This window comes from Electrophorus electricus, chromosome 25 (assembly GCF_013358815.1).
Source record: "Electrophorus electricus isolate fEleEle1 chromosome 25, fEleEle1.pri, whole genome shotgun sequence".
NCBI classification, from domain to species: Eukaryota; Metazoa; Chordata; class Actinopteri; order Gymnotiformes; family Gymnotidae; genus Electrophorus; species Electrophorus electricus.
In genome coordinates this window covers 2,031,593-2,048,325 of record NC_049559.1, presented here as the reverse complement: position 1 = coordinate 2,048,325, position 16,733 = coordinate 2,031,593, and the positions used below count along the sequence as shown (strand labels likewise).

At 47.8% G+C, this 16,733-nt stretch overlaps 2 protein-coding genes across 6 annotated transcripts; one reads left to right on the top strand and one right to left on the bottom strand.

Moving 5' to 3' along the window:
- Window positions 1–125: 125 nt before the first annotated feature.
- Window positions 126–4,833, top strand: c25h2orf49 (chromosome 25 C2orf49 homolog). Its single transcript, XM_027022103.2, has 4 exons — window positions 126–274; window positions 1,002–1,159; window positions 1,285–1,603; window positions 3,653–4,833. Exons 1-4 carry the CDS (start codon window positions 155–157, stop codon window positions 3,704–3,706), a joined length of 651 nt encoding a protein of 216 aa, XP_026877904.2. The 5' UTR covers window positions 126–154; the 3' UTR covers window positions 3,707–4,833.
- Window positions 4,834–5,160: 327 nt separating this feature from the next.
- On the bottom strand, window positions 5,161–11,880 carry fhl2a (four and a half LIM domains 2a). Of its 5 annotated transcripts, none has more exons than XM_027022099.2 (6): window positions 11,731–11,879; window positions 8,159–8,322; window positions 7,540–7,714; window positions 6,485–6,654; window positions 5,967–6,153; window positions 5,161–5,773 (listed from the first exon to the last, which is right to left on the bottom strand). In XM_027022099.2, exons 2-6 carry the CDS (start codon window positions 8,312–8,314, stop codon window positions 5,622–5,624), a joined length of 840 nt encoding a protein of 279 aa, XP_026877900.1. In that variant the 5' UTR covers window positions 8,315–8,322; window positions 11,731–11,879; the 3' UTR covers window positions 5,161–5,621. The 5 variants fall into 5 exon arrangements, with proteins under 5 accessions (XP_026877900.1, XP_026877903.1, XP_026877901.1 ...); XM_027022102.2 differs by lacking the exon at window positions 11,731–11,879 and adding an exon at window positions 10,399–10,421; XM_027022100.2 differs by lacking the exon at window positions 11,731–11,879 and adding an exon at window positions 9,098–9,317.
- Between the last annotated feature and the right edge of the window lie 4,853 nt (window positions 11,881–16,733).

Below are 16,733 nucleotides of genomic sequence, written 5' to 3'. Positions count from 1 at the left end.
TAAAAACAAAAAAACAAAACAACAACACTTTTTTATGGCGACTATGACTTATGGTGTGGTGTTCCTCCCAGCCGCTCGGGGGCGCATTACCAGTGTATCGTATTTGGGAAGCATGAAGTCGCACGTCCTCATTTTTCGGAAGTGGAAGAGTGAGATGGCGTCCTACAGACCTGACGGGAAAGCAGGGTTGCCTGACAGAAACGTTACTGACAGCGACCTGCTACTGCACCCAGAACTTCTGTCTCCGCAGTTTATCAAGCTTATGTTACATGAGGTCAGCTCCAAAGTTGCCTTTGCTGTGTAGGTGGCTAAGCTGGCGCTGGTTTTGTCCTAGCCTAGCCTAGCCTAGCCTAGCCTAGCCTAGCTTTAATGGCTATCTGATTATTACTATTATAAAACAGTAACGTTTAATTTTACAACCCTGCAGTCGTCGGATAGTCTAAGGTGTCAGTTAGCCAGCTAAATGAAGCAGAATAATTCGTCTCATAACGGCATTGTGTAGAAAACCATTTCGGAGGAAACGCTAACGTAGGTTAGCTCGCTCGCTGTGTGTTCGTTGTCAAAAGGGCCGTTTGGTTTAAATAGCCTTTTGTTGTCGAGTTTCTTGTAACGGTTTCATTTTGTTGTTGATTTGTTTCGATGTCTGACACTGATCTTTTCCGTGGACTGTTGGTTAGCGAATGGTTTGGCAGCTGAGTTTAGTAACGCAGAGTTTAGTTTAGTAGTAGCCGCATGTCGTGATGGGTCTCCTTAGTTTGTCAGCAGAGACCAAACGGAAAATGGAAAGAACTGACCAACGTTGCTGTAAAAGAGGAGGCTACTAATCGAGGCTACACAAGCTGGCTAATGTTAAATTCACATCACATCCTATGCCTAACTGGCTGACAATTGGTATCTGCTTTTTCTAACCATGTAGTGTTAGAATATGCTTCAGGTTGCCAACGTTTTGTTTGCTCAAAGAATATTTTCTCAGTTACCGAGTGTTGGATTAATTTTTGCAGAGGAAGATAAGGACAGAAGATGAAGACGACCCTGACCAACTTACAGAGTTATACATACAGCACGTTATCCCTCTACCACAGCGAGAACTCCCTAACAGTCGGTGGGGGAGACGAATGGAGAATACCAAAGCACGCCAGCGCTCGACTACTGGACATAGGTGAGCTGGATGTGGGGCTCTGTGGTCTTTCTTATTTTCACCTTCTTGCCATAGTTTGCCAATCAGGCTGCATTGCCATTCCTGTATTCCTGTTAAATGCTGAGCCTCTTCTTCCACCCTGACAGCTCAAGTGCTGATGGCAGGAAAAGGCCTCTGATTGTGTTCGAAGGCGGCTCCGCCAAGACAGGCGCCGTTAAACTAAAGAAAGGCCATGACCCCCCCATTCCGGCGGTTACGGATCGCCTGAAGCCGCCGCCGTGTGCCGTTGATCTCACCAACCCCATACGGAAGCTTTCAGGCTCCTGTACAAACTGCTCTCCCTCTCTGTCCTCGGGTGGGAGTCCCAAGAGTCCTACAGGCAACGGGAGCCTGGGAACCTCCGGCAGCACGAGCGCAAAGCTGAAACGCGGCGCCTCAGAGCCTGGCGGTGCGCCCGGCAGCCCTGTGAGTACAGCCAGCACACGGACAGCAGGGCCTTGGTGGGGTTTAGTTAGTGCAGCTGCCTCTTTGCAGACCTGTTTACATTGTCATAATCATCACTGCACGGATGTTTTGGATTGCCTGCTCTTCACTAGATAAGAACCAGATGTGTTAATTAAATTGGTTATTGGATGTCTCCAAACATTGTCGGCATGATCTGTTGGTGTCTTATCTGCCCTTGAAGATGCCTGCTGCGTTACATACATAGATGGGAGATGCACATTTAAATGCTTTGTTTCAGATGTTCAAAAACGAATACAATTTTAGATCTAGATCGCATAGAATGCATCATGACATCACATACAGGTGATGGTGTATGTGTAATATAATATGTATTTCTCATAATATAACATTTTTAGCTTTTTCCTTGCAATACACTCAGAATACTGTTTATCAGAAGCATGTACTTTGTAAGAACATCTTACAGTTTTGCAGCCATTCACAGCGATTAGCTTCCCCTACTGATGCAAAATGGCCTGGGATTCCTGTGAGCACTACCCCTGTATCTGTGCACACACAGGAAGTAAGAAATGAAGTGCTGGGGAGTCACGATGGGCATGTACAAGTTTGAGGCCAGTGTAGGCTGCTAGTCTGCATCGGCACTCTTAGGCATTACAAGACAGTAGACAAAAATACCACAATATACAAGGTCTTCAAACATGCCGGTGAACCCTTGCTATAACGTTGTTAAAGTTTGGCCTATATTGTACTGGCAGAAACAGTTTGTTGGATCGTGTGATGGCTGCAGTTCGTTAAAACATTCACACATCTGTCATCTAGACCCGCTGAAGTCTTGCACTTTTTTTTAGTCACAGTTCTTACCTATGAAAATCTGCATGTTTCTTTCACAAATGAGCGTGGCTGGCTGGTGCTGATGGTGAAGGGACAGAGAGAACATAGTAAATACAAATAACCCAATCAAAGACACAGAGTCGTTTCAGAGGAGAAACCGCAGACCCGGCGTTCCCCCGAGCTCTGTGCAGCCAGACGGTCATCGGTTTCTCCTCTGAAACGACTCTGTGTCTTTGATTGGGTTATTTGTATTTACTATGTTCTCTCTGTCCCTTCGCCATCAACACCAGGGTGAAATTAAATGGTCTTTAACGTGGATTTTGCACTGACTTTTTGTCTTATTACACATTAACTAAAAAAACCCGATAATTTCCTTAAGCGACTCCATTGGTGAGATTATTATGGCCTAAAGCATCTATGATTGGGCTGGTGGGCCAATGCACAATAGTAAGCACGATTTGTCAGAGAGCTAATTTGCATAATGCAGCTCTCCACTATGCCAGAACTGTGAAGGCCAATGCTGAGATAATAATTATAATATAATTAGCACTATGAATATTTAGTGTTTTGGCCAGTAAAACAATCAAGCTCTGACAGAATGCATGCGAGAAGAATAGCAATTCCGGCAGGATGTTGCTTGAGCCGTCGCCGTGGTTATTTCCGTAGCAGTAATCGTTAGCTATGCACTGTGTGACATGTTCACTACGATGTCATTGCGCTTGCGAAATGGAGGTGGACTGCCATTGTTAAATGGTCCGCTGCTGCTGCTGCTGCTGTTTTTGTTTGGCGCGGTGGACTGAGCGCTTGCTGCGCGCTCGCACAGGAGCCAAGCCGTGCTCTGCTGTTTACCCCCTGGGTTACAAAGGCCCCAAGCCAAAAAGGCATGATGTGAAGCTTTGGTGGTCTCCACAGCAAACCATTAGACCATTCTGCACACGCCGACATGTTGGTTGGAGTTTTATATCACAACGTTTACGTCTGCTCGTGATTTTATCGTCGTGTACAAGAAGACTATGTACGTGCGCCAAAGGAAACTCAGCTTCTCCCAGCCAGCGGTGACTGTTGCATTTAATTAAAATTTCATTAAATTAAATGTTTGTTTTGGGCTTCTTCTTTTTTTTTTTTCGTTGAGTTTTAGGAAAAGGGGTGTGGACATGTACACATCCTGGCAGCTCTGCTCATAAACGTTTTGTTTTTTGTTTTTTTTTCCCCTTGCCACAGGAGCTCAAGTCACCTGAGGTGAAAAAAAAGATTCAGCATGTCACATGGCCATGATGTCACATGCCGTCCCCCCTCCCCAACAGCAGCCCCTAACAGGAAGGACTACCATTACCTTTCGGAAGGTCTGGTGTGTGTCTCAGCCACGGGGTCCTCTGACAGGAGGAGCCATGTCAGGGATACGAAGCTCCTGTGTAGCTCCTGGACTCCGAGAGTAGCGTGCGCCCCCTGGTCCCCTCTTGTAGGGTGCCAACGGAGTGCTAGTTAAACGATTTTACTGCTGAACGTGATCGCTGTGTGTGGTTTTGGAACAGAACTTTGGACGTGGTTCTGAAAGACGCCGTACGGCTTCCCTGCGGTACTCTGGCCGGTTTATGTGTACTTTGAATAAAGAATGATGTGTTCACCGCATTTTCATTTGGTTGTAAAATCTGTTTGGGTGTAAGTGTAAGTGACAGGAACCAAGTCTGCCTCGAGTCTTTAATACAAAAGAATATTTTCTATTTTCAGTTCCACTCACACAATGTGAATTTAACTATCGTTTTACTAGTCTAGAAGGGGTGCAGCATCACTTGATGGGCAGCAGACGTGCTTTCTTTATTTTTAACCAGCGCATTCCAACACATTTTTAAAACCACAAAACGTACGCGCTAGTAACTCCAGTCGACGGCGAACACTTCAGGTCGGGAAGACGGTTTTAGGAAAAGAAGACGGCTGCTTGTCACTCTTTCCACAGCTGTCTTGCTCACTGCTGTCCAGGGTTTGGCAACGATGGCACCAATCGCGTGTGATTAGGCAAGAAGTCACACAAATTCCCATCTGAGATGTTATCATTCAAGTCACGATTCTGATCTAGGGCTGCATGTGAAAGTGACCCAGATCAGATTTGTGTGTTCACACAGCCCTGAAAAAATCAGATTTGTCTCAAGGCAAAAAATATAATTTGAGTCACTTTAACTTATCCTGTGTAAGGGATGAAAATTGTCGTTTCAGATCTGTAAGCTTCCTGTTGAGTCTCTCTCTAAGATCCTTTATTCGGAGAGGAAGACACTGTTGAGGGATTAGTGTTGCAGCCATTTTACTGTTTGTTATTAAATAGTACTTCCTGTTCTTTGCAGTCACACTTCCTGATGAAGGCATGTGAGCTGAAATGTGTTGGATGCAATAAAGTTGGATTTCAGTTCTCTGGTCAAGTGGGTTTTTTTCCTGTTTTCCTACAGTTTTTGGTTTTCCAAGCACCTTGTTGGGTAACGTTGTGCCAGATCACTCACTCCAGTCTACTCTTCCATGAGGCATCTGTTATCACTCCATCACTACAGCCAAATTTCTCCAAACATTTTTTTCCAAACTTCATGTTATCAATGGATGTGCCTGTTCACTGCTCTAGCACTAGGTGGCGGTGTTTGCTCATGTTTCATTTTCTGCAGCGTGAATTGCTGATATCGTTTCGATTTATGAAGTGTGACATTTGATTTTCTGGATAAGAACAAAAGAAAATGCTTGAAGTTTCATTGTTTTAATTTGCTTTATTAATCTTGTTTGGTGCAGACAAACATTGGGAAGTCTTCACACAGTTTTTTTTTTTTTTTCTGTTAGTTGCAATGTGTTATGTCAGAACCACTGAAGGGGAACTAGGTACAGTGCTTTAAATTTTAAATAGATCAACATTGACATATTGTAACAGACTTTGTAAAACTGACATTTTCTAAAGTTAATATTGACAGAATATTTGTGTAAGTATCAGTTCCACCAGGAAGCTCTTATTACTTGTGCTGTAGTGAAAATAAATGTCTGTGGCTAAAATATGTGACATTATCAACTATTCAAGCTATTAATAGAAAGAAAGTTTACTTGTTCATAGCCTGTGCTTGTTCATAGCCTATTATAATCGATTAATTCATTAATATTAGCAGGCCTTATCAGGGTTTTTTGCTGCCATGACTTGCTTCCGTTTCGTCCAAATTCCTCAGTTTCAGACATCCTTGCCACACTCGGGACACAGGATGTCGTCCCGCTCGGTGAGGAAGCCGCGGCCCACCAGAGAGACGGAGCACTTCTTACAGTTGAAACAGTCGTTGTGCCACTGGCGCTCCTCAAAGGAGATGTATTTGCTGCCTCCGAGGCCTTAGGAGCAAAGGTAAGGATCAGGAGGTCATTGTGTATGTGTTTGTCTGTCTGTCAATAAAGCAACAGAAATTGCAGTGAAAGTGCATAGCTACAGGAAATGGTCTGCTAAATGCCATAAATGTAAATGAATGGTTGGTTGTCTCTGTTTTCTGTGGGGCGTTGGGGCTCGTGGGTAACGGAGCATACGTACCGCTGATGGGGGTTGTGCACGAGGCACACTTCTTGGCGTACAGGTTGCAGAAGCAGTTCAGGCAGTAGGGGAAGTCGTCACGAGACGTGAAGCGCTGGCCGGATAGCTGCTGCTTGCAGCCTGTGCACAGGAAGCAGTCCTTATGCCAGGGCTGCTCGTGGTAGGTCACGCCCCCGGTGGTGATGGGCTGGACAGATGAAGGGGTGCAGAGTGGGAATGCTCGCGTGCCGTTCTCACACGGATACCTGGGTAATGCCAGCTGCCCTTGAACTGAAATTCTAACTGACTTTAAGCCTTTATCATCCAGTCTGTCATAGTTACTGCTTTCACTAGCTTAACCCACAAGCGAAGCTCAGACAGAAGGAATGTGTCCAACGTCTCTCCCTTTCAGACACGCTCAACTCGAGTTCTCGGTCCAAGTAAAAATGCCTTGATATGCTCCCTGAACACTTTCAGGGTATATCATCAGTAAACAGGAATATAAGATGCCGGCGAACACTCATCGAACGGCTTCGTACCTTCTTGCACTGGACGCACTGCATGGCAAACTGCTTCTCGTAGCAGGGCACACAGTAGTTGCTGCTGTCCTTGGGGATGAAACTCTTGGTGCCGATGGGCTGCTGGCACCGTTGGCAGGTGAAACACGTCTCATGCCAGCTGTTCCCCTTGTGTTCCATCTTCCGGGAGCCTGTGGAAGTGCGTGTGAGAGGAGGCCCCCCCCCCCCCCAAAAAAAGAGGGATCAAGTGCTGACGCAGTGGAAGATGACCTGCATTAAACATATTTTTAGTGGGGTTTTTTTTTTTTTTAAACTTGAGAGCGGCTTTAGTTAAGCAGTCGCTGTGTGCTGAGAACCTGAGGCACAGAATCCGAAATGAATCATCTGTTCTGAAGAGAACTGCGAAGGTACCGGACCAAATCACATTCCAGCTCTGATCTTTTGAGCTTTCCTGGCTCGCACAGTCCAGAGTAACACACACACATATCCGGCTACCGTTACGTAAACACAGAACAGAGTGGTAATGTTTCTTTTCTTTTTTTTTTTTAAAGTGGGGGGAAAAGACATGGTGTTTAGATCTCTCCTGCTGCTACGCTTCAGATGTTTGTACTTCACACACACTATATGCGAGTGTCCCACCCAGGACGGCGAAAGATTGGATGATTTTAAAAGTACCAAAAACAATGGTGTCCTTTACTATGTGATTACTGGGAGGCTTTGTTCACATTGCCTAGTAATAGTTCACTTTCTTTAACCAAAATTCTGTTCAGGTCTTTGAACATATATATATATATATATGAGAGAGAGAGAGAGATTGTGACAAAGGTCAGCTGTTACTATATTTTGGAACGGTCTTAGCCGAGCGAGGACCGGGTGATTGGTCACAGATTAATTGCCAATGTGCAGTATTTCCAATGGTTTCAGAACCATTCCGTTACGTTTGAACAGCCTCCGCTCCGCTGCAGGAGCTCGGCGGGAACCGCAGCGGCAGAGAGGCCATTGCTGTTTTTCTCGTGCAGCCTTCGGGGGGCGGCGAGTGTGCGCGTGAGCGAGGCTCGTGCGGAAGCGCCCCTCACCGGGCATGATGGTCTTCTTGCACTCGTGGCACTTGGAGGAGTACTGGTTGGAGTAGCACTCGGTGCACAGTAGCTGCTCGTCCCTGGTGGAGAAGGGTTTGTCCACCAGCGAATGCTGGCATTGGAAGCAGTGGAAACATCCTTCGTGCCAGTGACGGTCTTTGTATGACAGGTCCTGCAGTAGCGGGGCAGGAGACACGAACAGAGCTGGTCACCTCAGGCACCCCACGATCCGGTAACTACTCACGGTGCACTCGTCAGGGTGATGAGGCTTTAGGGTATGGGCAAAGGTTATTAGTAACTAAAGGGGGCCAAGCACTTCTGGGTGTTCTATGATGTGCGTTTGCTTGGCCAGAAACATGAAACAGCCGGTTCCTCTAGCACTCGATACAACACACTAGTGTCACTATTTGGATGCCCTGGACAGTACAGTGCATATTGGGTATTCTATCATATTTATAGGCAGTAATGCATTTTGCAGTTAACTGTGTTATGACTGCCTAATGTCCACGTGTCAACGTGTCTGACCGGTCTAATGCCGTGTTGTCTACATGCACTGCGTGTAACATGCAGCGGTTGTATGTTTGCGTGTAAAATACGCGTGTGCAGCCAGGGTTACCCTGCTGTTGCAGCCGATTGGCTTCTTGCACTCCTCACAGGTGTTGGAGTACAGGCTCTCGTAACACTTCACACAGTATGGGTTCTCCTCACGCAGGACGTACTTCCGTCCGAACAGGGTTTCCTTGCAGTAGTGGCAGTCGTAGCGCTCTGTCATCCTTCCTCCTGCTCAAAAAGAGGCACCGTGTGTTACAAAGGCTGAGCGAAGCACGCACTGAACTGTCAGAGAGGGAACAGCCGGGCTGTGTCTCAAAGTTCTTCCCACGTCGGGTCAGTTAACCTCAGAGAGGTCGCGCCTCATGCGCGACGGCCACATGAGGTACTTGCTCGTGAAATGGCTGCAGAGCAATTATGTTGATATGAGGGTTTGGGTGCAGCCATGCCCTGGAAAAACAGCTGACGAGAGGTTGTACCCTCCAGGATGGTCTGCGACGTCTGCTTGGCGAGATCAGATCGTCAGGCACGTAAGGTAGCACCAGGATCGCTTTCTACTCGCCGTATCGGAGTACCTGGCTATTAGTCAAACTCAACAGCACATGAGCTCAGCCCTGTATCATTGCACAGCATCGCTGTAAAGCAGGGGATGAAGCCATGTGCCGCTCCTGAACATCGCTGTCATACCATAGCAAGCAATCCATAACCTCCACCTGTCAACAAGGAGAATACAGATTGCGTGTGTGCATCTGTCTAATTTTAACACCCAATCAGATCAGTGGATGCAGCATCTTTGTGTACCCGTTTAATCTAGTCTTCACACATACCACAAAACAAAGTTGCTCTTAATGAAACCCGTGGAAAACATGTGGCCCAAGACGAATCGGAAAGCAGATCCCGAGCCGAGTTAAAGCTGTTCCCGAAGACGGAGGACAGCGCGATCAGACATGCCGATTCCTACTGAATGACGGGACGGTGCTGGCGTGCCGAGCGAATGCCTACTCACGGCTGCAGCTGTCCCGGTCCTGAGCTCGCTAAAGCCCCTCTGCTTATCCCGCCCAGGAGCGGCGCGGCCCGGTGACGCCTCCGTGCGCTCCCTCGCTGAGCGTGGCCGAGTGAAGCCCTGCGCCTCCTGCGCTTCTACCGTCCACAGTTTGACCATATAAGGCAGCGAGCTCTGCTCACCCGGCCAGAAGCGCACACACTCTCCGAACCTCTCGCTCAACCTCTCTGTCCAAATTCTCTTCTCTCCCTCGCAAAGTCTCCACCTCTCGGTTTCTCTCTCTGCCTCGCTCTCTCTCCCCTCTTCCTGTTTGTCTTCATTTGCCCGTCTTTTGCAATCCCTCATCCAAACCTTTTTTTTCCCCCCCATTCTTTCCATTTGCGCGTTCCACGTCTCCGCTCCATCGGGATAGCGGGCACGTCGTGGCCTGCGTTCCGTCCTCTGCTGTCTTTTACGCTGCCCTCCCACACCCTCGAAGCCCGGGGGGTGCAATTACTGAGGCCCTGCCTATGTGGCCAAGGTGCACCCTTTGTAACGTGAGCGCGTAATTCTCTCGGCCGTTGCTTTGCGTCCAGTGTGTGTCTGCTGCACACCCGCCGCAGGGCGCTGCTGCCCTGGACGTGATTGTGGCGCGTTTCAACATCCGCGCTTGGCGTCTGCGTTGACCCGTCGACACCAGTATTTTTCCCTCCACTCTCAAAGTTTACGAAGTTTATTCTTTGCGTTTCCCTGACTCTTTTCCCAGGCTAGTTTGCCTCTTGCTCCTCCTACTAGATTAAATAAAGATTGCACTGGATTATTAAAGCTTTCTTTGGATCCCCGAATAAAACCGATTAACCAGACCACAAGTGTCACTGTAAGATGACGTTATGCAGCTGCTGTTGGGATAAAATAAAATCTGTTTTTACCCTCAGCTGTAACGCTGCTCTGGGTTTGGACGTCAGTTGGCACCTCCGCCATAGGGGGGCCACAGGTTATCAGTGTGCAGCGTGGCTATTTGGATAATGGGCCACAGAGTCTCAGTTCACCTTCGACCTACGCAACTCGGCAAACTACAGCTTTTGAGCCCCGTTTCCTGTCTCGTGGTTTTCAGCAAAATGAAATCGCGGTTGCTTCATTGCTGTACAACAAATCGAACCATTTTATAAAATGTAATTATATTATATATATATATATATATATATATATATATATATATATATATATATATATATATATATATATATATATATATATATACATATATATATACATATATATATATATATATATATATATATATATATATATCCTCCATAACATACTTCAAGGAGCATTTTCTACAGGAAACCTCAGCGAGTGGCGTGTTCAGTAATGTCCGCTCCTGTTGGCATCCAGTCACTTTGGTCTCCTGGTATTGACTGCAGCGTGCTCCGCTGTCCCAGGGTGCCCTATCTTCCTCCTGTATCTCCTGCTCTTTTCCGCTCTCTGGCTATGTTTAGCAACCCTGCGACCGCCGTCACGGAACCACTTCACATGGCGCCGCTTGACGTCCAGTCGAGCTCCAGCCTGCATACTGAGAGCTTTCAGAGGCCGTAGCAAAAAAAGAGACAGGTGGCCTACCCTCCCATGAGATTAAGGCTGTGTTCTGACCAAACCACAGACACACACACACACACACACACACACACACACACACACACATATACATACATATATTCTCCTCTTTGCTATCTGTATGCAAAAAAAGCATAAAATATCCAACCTCCGGTTGTGAGTCGCTCATTGCCTATACCATAGCCGAGAGCCATCACATACAGTGTATGGTGTCACATACCATGGGGATGACAGCCTGTTAACACTGTAACCAGCCACTGTGATGATGCAGTTCTCACAACTACTACAGAGCACGTCTCGCGTCATTCAGCGTATGTTGTATATGCCTGCATTTTAAACAGTGCCCATAACCTCTCTCTGACTTTCTGACATTATGCAATAATCTTGTGTTCAGTGTATTTTCCAAATGCAGTTCGACCTCGTGAAAGCATCATCTCAGTCCAGAGAAAACAGCAGCAGACTCTGCTGTGTGTTTTTTAAAGGCTGTGCTGTAACAGGTTTTAACAAGTAAATCAGAAAGCTTTGACGGGGTTGAATTTGTTTTGGATTGAGCCTTGTGCTTTGAGTTAGTTTTATGTGGCATAAAATACACACGCACGTGTGTGTTTATGCCTGCGTGCGTGCATGCATTTTTTCCTTGCATGAATTTTGATTACCTGTCTGGAAATGAGGGTAGATCCAGGGGCATGCGTTGAGAGCTTTAATGATGAGGAGAGGAATTTTTCAAACTTTTAATTTCAGTTCTTTGCTAAATGATTGGTGTATGAAAAAGCAGATCGAACCAATGTGAGGCAACGCTGCGCAGTTTGGATCCAGATTATAGTCACTATATGGGATCCATTTTAGTGAATCAACTCTCTCCTATGTTTACACAGGATTGCAGGAACTCTAACGGGAGTTCCTTTTTACCGATTTTCATTTGAGCCACGGCATTGCGCTAAAAACACACATTCTCTTCACAGATGTCATCGGCACATCTGAGATGTATCTGCAAGTGTTAAATGGAGATTACAGTGTGAGTGATGCTGTTGGTAGCTTACCTACGTGAGGCGGTGGTCCTTTCCTCAGAGCTCGGGCAACCTGTCAGCGGGGTGAGTCTGGCCAGACTGAGTGGGGAGGCTCTGGGGATCGGCCCTACGCCCTCCTGACTGAGTTACCCCTCTTGTGGGGTGGCTAATTGAGGTGGTGCAGAATGAACAGGCACTCTTTATCTAGATGAGCTATAAATACTAGGCAGCAGGACCAAAGTTAAAGCCCACACATGCACACTTAAGTCCTCTGGCCTTTTAAGGTTCTTCATTGTGGTCTAATATACACTTTGCTATGAAGTTGGTGTTGATGATTATATCAATCCTTGTCTCAAACTATCCGCTTATGAGCATTGATCATGTCCGTAATGTTCTGTGTGTAAACATTGATGGTTCTTAGTTCCTGTCCTGTCCTAGTGTCATCAGATTATATCTGACAAATGGGGGTCCATTTAATTGGGTGAGAAGTGGAGGATACAAACGGACTGCAGCCTTTGCTAACTCTAGACAGTTTAACACACGCTGAAGACTGCAATTACAAACAATTACTGGCAATTTGGGGGATGATGGGAGACAAATGAATGATGGGCAGGAGACGAACACATTCCGAACCATTTACACACTTGCTGCGTTCATGTACTGAACCATTCACACACTCGCTGCATTCACATACTGAACCATTCAGATTCTTACTGACCTTCAAATTTTCACTTAGTTCGTGTGTTTACTGAACCGATTCCATTCTTACTGCAATTTATATTCTTATTATTTTCTGACCACACACGCAGAAATAAATCAAGAGGAAATGGCCTTTAGGAACAGCAAACATTTGCCAAATGTCTGCAGCACAACCCTTGGATCTGTGTTATTGTTAGAACGTTCCAGATATTTTGCAAATGGGGAATGCTTGTTGTAAACCTTGCCCTTTGCTCAGGGAGGAAACACAATCTTCACTGGATTCTCGCTGATTAATTCCACTAAGCCAGTAGGTTTATTATTGCTCAGGGAACTGTAATATGAAACATGAGGCTTTCATGGCTGCGTTAGGAGAGGGTGGTTCAGATATCTGAGTAAACGCTGACAGTTTAAGTCAGCGCCTGTACTAATAACTTTGTTAGGGCCTGTTCAGTGCTCTTTCTAACCTATGATACCGGGTGGAGGTGTGAGGGGAGCCCAACTCTCATAGAGACCCTCCTCCACATCCATAAGTGCCTGCTCTGTCCCATGTATACGCCACTCTGCCTATCTCCCCAAACATGCTCGCCAGTGATTGTTCTCTCTCTCTCTCGCTCTCTCTCTCTCTCTCTCTCTCTCGCTCTCTCGCTCTCTCTCTCTCTCTCTCGCTCTCTCTCTCTCTTCCTCTCTCTCTCTCGCTCTCTCTCTCTCTCGCTCTCTCTCGCTCTCTCTCTCTCTCTCGCTCTCTCTCTCGCTCTCTCTCTCTCTCTCACTCTCTCTCTCTCTCTCTCTCGCTCTCTCTCTCTCTCTCGCTCTCTCTCTCGCTCTCTCTCTCTCTCACTCTCTCTCTCTCTCTCTCTCTCTCTCTCTCTCTCTTCCTCTCTCTCTCTCTCCCTCTCCCTCTCCCTCTCTTAAACCCTGTCCCTTTTGAGAGCCGTTGCACATGGTCTCCAGGCCAGCTGCTGACAGATTGTCCGGTAAAATCGTATTCTGGTGCTATTTGCACCTTCTGTGTCCCTCACATCCCGTATTTCTCGCCCCGGCGTCTCTCGCCATCCACCTCGCCTTCTCTTGCAGCATTCCTCTCTGCCGAAGGGGACCTCCTGTGCCCGGGTCCGTGGCCACCCCTCCCGCGCCATCCCTGGCCGTGATGCATCTTCGTCCTCCGACGTGGGCCGCGGACGATCGCTCCCGCCGGACACGAGCGAGCGGCCCGTTGGGGACACGTGTCCCTGTAGTCTCGCGCGGCTTCGTCGGATGGCACCGCCCCCTCGCTGGCGGGCACAGCCGGCACGCCAGGCGATGGCATTCGGTACCGCCGTGCGGTCCGTGGGCCGCTTTCATTACCGGAGCAACAGATGGGAAGTGGAAGGTGAGAAGCTTGCACGTTGCACGTCACACATGCACATTTGCTCATCCACTTAGGGCTTAATTTATTGCCAGTCACCCGGTGTCATGTCGAGGAGACAGGACCCCCTGCAAAAGTGGTAACCATGGGCAATTAGCACTTGGCAACAGCCTCCAAGTTTTGCTGGCTACCGAGAAAAGGATCTGGCCCCCAGAGCGCCAGTGAAGCACCATGGCCCACTAGCACTGTGTGCTCGACACGAAGGCTGATATGTCACATTTTTAGATGAAGGGGTCTAATCTGAATTGTGAGCGAGGGAACACTTCGAGGACATGTGCTCTCGGCATTCCAGGAAGTAATTAGTGCCACAGTTCATGACCGGTGATGGACGGCAAGTGAAAATAGGTTACCCGGAGACTGCAGCTCCGCACGGAACCCACCCGCCTCACCTCGGTCCACACCATTTCCACAGGAGGGAAGACCTCGAGAAGCTGAGACGCACGGAGATCGCCTGTCTAGAGACGCCTGGTTTGGTCGTCCGAGTCTGGCCCCTCTGTAGACGGGGACAGGAAGTTGAAGTCAGATGTTATTGACTCTTTTCTTCCTCCTGCACTCCTGCCTGTTTTTTCACGCGCTCAGCGGGAGAGTCACTGCTGTGTGGGGTTCATCGAATTCGCCTCCCCTCTGCTCACTCCCCTCATCCTCCTCCCCCCCTCCCCCGGGGGCATTTGCTGCCCTTATGAACTGCTCTTGCATAACTCCTATTCTTCTCCAGTGGCCCCTTGCGCTGATGGATCTATTTATACCATCTCACTCCACACCAAGGGTTAGGAGGGCTTCACAGGCATGAGATTGGGTTTCAAAAGAGTGCTCCAACACACACACACACACACACACACACACACACACACACACACACAGTATAATATTTATTGAACAATTGGAGCCTGAAAATAAACTTCTTGGAAAGTGAATTGTAGGCCACTGTCAGAGGAAGCCTCAGTAGCGGCACATGAACTCAGACCTGATCTGCCGCGGCAAGCTTTAGGCGAGCTCGGGCCGATACGCTTGGCTCGTTCTGTAGGCTTACGGCATTCGCTACATCGTGTGAGATTTTGTACCCGGAGGCCCTCTGTGCCATCCAGAGTAGCCGATAATGACTGTGCACCGCACCTCCCGCTCTGGACCGGTTCAAAACGTCTGTAGTCCAGATCTGCCCCCCTCACCTCTGCAACTGCAAAACTGGACGCAGTCACACAAATGCACTGCATTTACCAGCAGGATGTTTTAGATCTGAGCACAGTGCCTTTGTTGCATACAAAGGTACCCATTTTTTATGTATTTTGTCTTTTCTGATGGCCTTTAGGTCGGGGTTTCCCACCCCGGGCCCCAGGGGTCCCTGATGAGCCATGTTTTTGCTTTCTGCCTCCTTCCAGCACACCTGAACCATCAGTGCTCCCAAGTGCTCTGCGCAGGTGTAGTGAGGGCTGCCGGTGTAAACGATGCCCAAACAGACAGCAAAATCTCTGGTCTCTGTCCACAACATCGGTACTCTTCTGCACTCCAGTGTGTTATCGTACCATAGCATCAGTCCTTTCGCATGCAAGCTGTGCCCCGGTCTGTCCCACAGGACAGCAAATCCTCACCACTGATCTGCCAAGCAATCCGACCCTTAATGAAAAAGACTGCGTTTCCCTGCCGGTGTTCAGTTGGGACGGCTGACATCAGTGGCCAGAGACTCCGGGGGCCGGAGGGGGGGCATGGAAACTCCCATGGATCCTCGACTGTGATACCCGAGAACGAGGTGGGGTGAGGGCAACCTGCTCCACGTACCAGATGGGTGTTGTGTAGTAGACGTTAACCTGTATGATGGGAAGGTGGGTTGATGTAAGGGTATGAGGATGGTGGTGTTGGACCGATTCTTTGGGCTTTAATGGTGGTCTCCAAGACGTGGATTTCCTGTGATGGCCGAGTGGAACAGGTGGTGTTGAGAGGAAAGACCTTCTTTCTAGAAGACCCACTGTGGTGCAGTGGGCGGGAGGGTGAGGTGATGGGTCATTCGAGAAAACAGTTCACACTATCCCAGTCATGCCGATTTTCCTGCCCGAGTCTTGACTCATCTGTCGGGTAATTGGTGGGTGTGAACAGGAATCGGGCACAGGCATCACTCGCTGAGAGGGAACGTCACCAGGAATATTTAGATCATTTATTATGAAGCTCCTTTGCAGTGAGATGAGAATGCCCCGTGATCTTTGCTTAAATGAATACTCTACAGTGGACCAGATCAGCATGTCCAGATTAGCATAGTGTTCCTGCAGTCTGATCTATTTGGGGCTGAGGAGCACTGCTGGATATGGCCTCATCTAGAAAAAATCTCCAGGAGCACTTCAGTCACGCAGCTACTGGATTCATTTGTCTGTAAAGTCAATTTTTCCAAGTCTTCTCTCAGCAGTATATTCAATGAACTATAATACTAAGCAAGGTTCAAACAGTCAGGATCCAGGACAGGGAGCTCCTCCACAGATCAGCTACACGTGCACCAAGTGCACACACCTACACACGTGCCAATACATGCAGACACAGTTACCTTCATATTTGCATGTTACAAGATGATTTCTTCATTTTTCCCAAATTGCACATAAATGATGCAACTTTTGTGCACTGGAGCGCCAGATAAAGAAGATTGAGAAATATTTTGCTTTCCAAACATATTTTAGATGAGAAGTTTAATACAAGCAAAAACACTTCCTCTCTGGAACTTAGTTACACTGGAATTCAGTCTGTCGTTTTTAGCACACGTGTTGGCACCCAACAGCAGTTGCAGGCCCTGGTCTCACACATGCACCTGCAGGAACCCGTCGGGCCCTGGGACAGACATCCATGGAGCAGATACTGAAGGCATCAAGGCGTCCTTGTGAATGTAGGGGCTCATTAGTGCTGACTGGCTCGTTTCCTATAAAAGGCACAGCTAAGACAGGGGCTGACCACTTAT

Excerpts from the sequence above, each read along its gene's own strand:
- fhl2a (XM_027022099.2), bottom strand. The coding sequence starts at position 8,314 with ATGACAGAGCGCTACGACTGCCACTACTGCAAGGAAACCCTGTTCGGA. Across the intron at positions 7,715-8,158 it reads CAATCGGCTGCAACAGCAGG|GACCTGTCATACAAAGACCG; the intron begins GTAACCCTGGCT and ends CCGCTACTGCAG. Across the intron at positions 5,774-5,966 it reads GTGCACAACCCCCATCAGCG|GCCTCGGAGGCAGCAAATAC; the intron begins GTACGTATGCTC and ends TTTGCTCCTAAG.
- c25h2orf49 (XM_027022103.2), top strand. The coding sequence starts at position 155 with ATGGCGTCCTACAGACCTGACGGGAAAGCAGGGTTGCCTGACAGAAAC. Across the intron at positions 275-1,001 it reads TCAAGCTTATGTTACATGAG|AGGAAGATAAGGACAGAAGA; the intron begins GTCAGCTCCAAA and ends TAATTTTTGCAG. Across the intron at positions 1,160-1,284 it reads CGCTCGACTACTGGACATAG|CTCAAGTGCTGATGGCAGGA; the intron begins GTGAGCTGGATG and ends CCACCCTGACAG.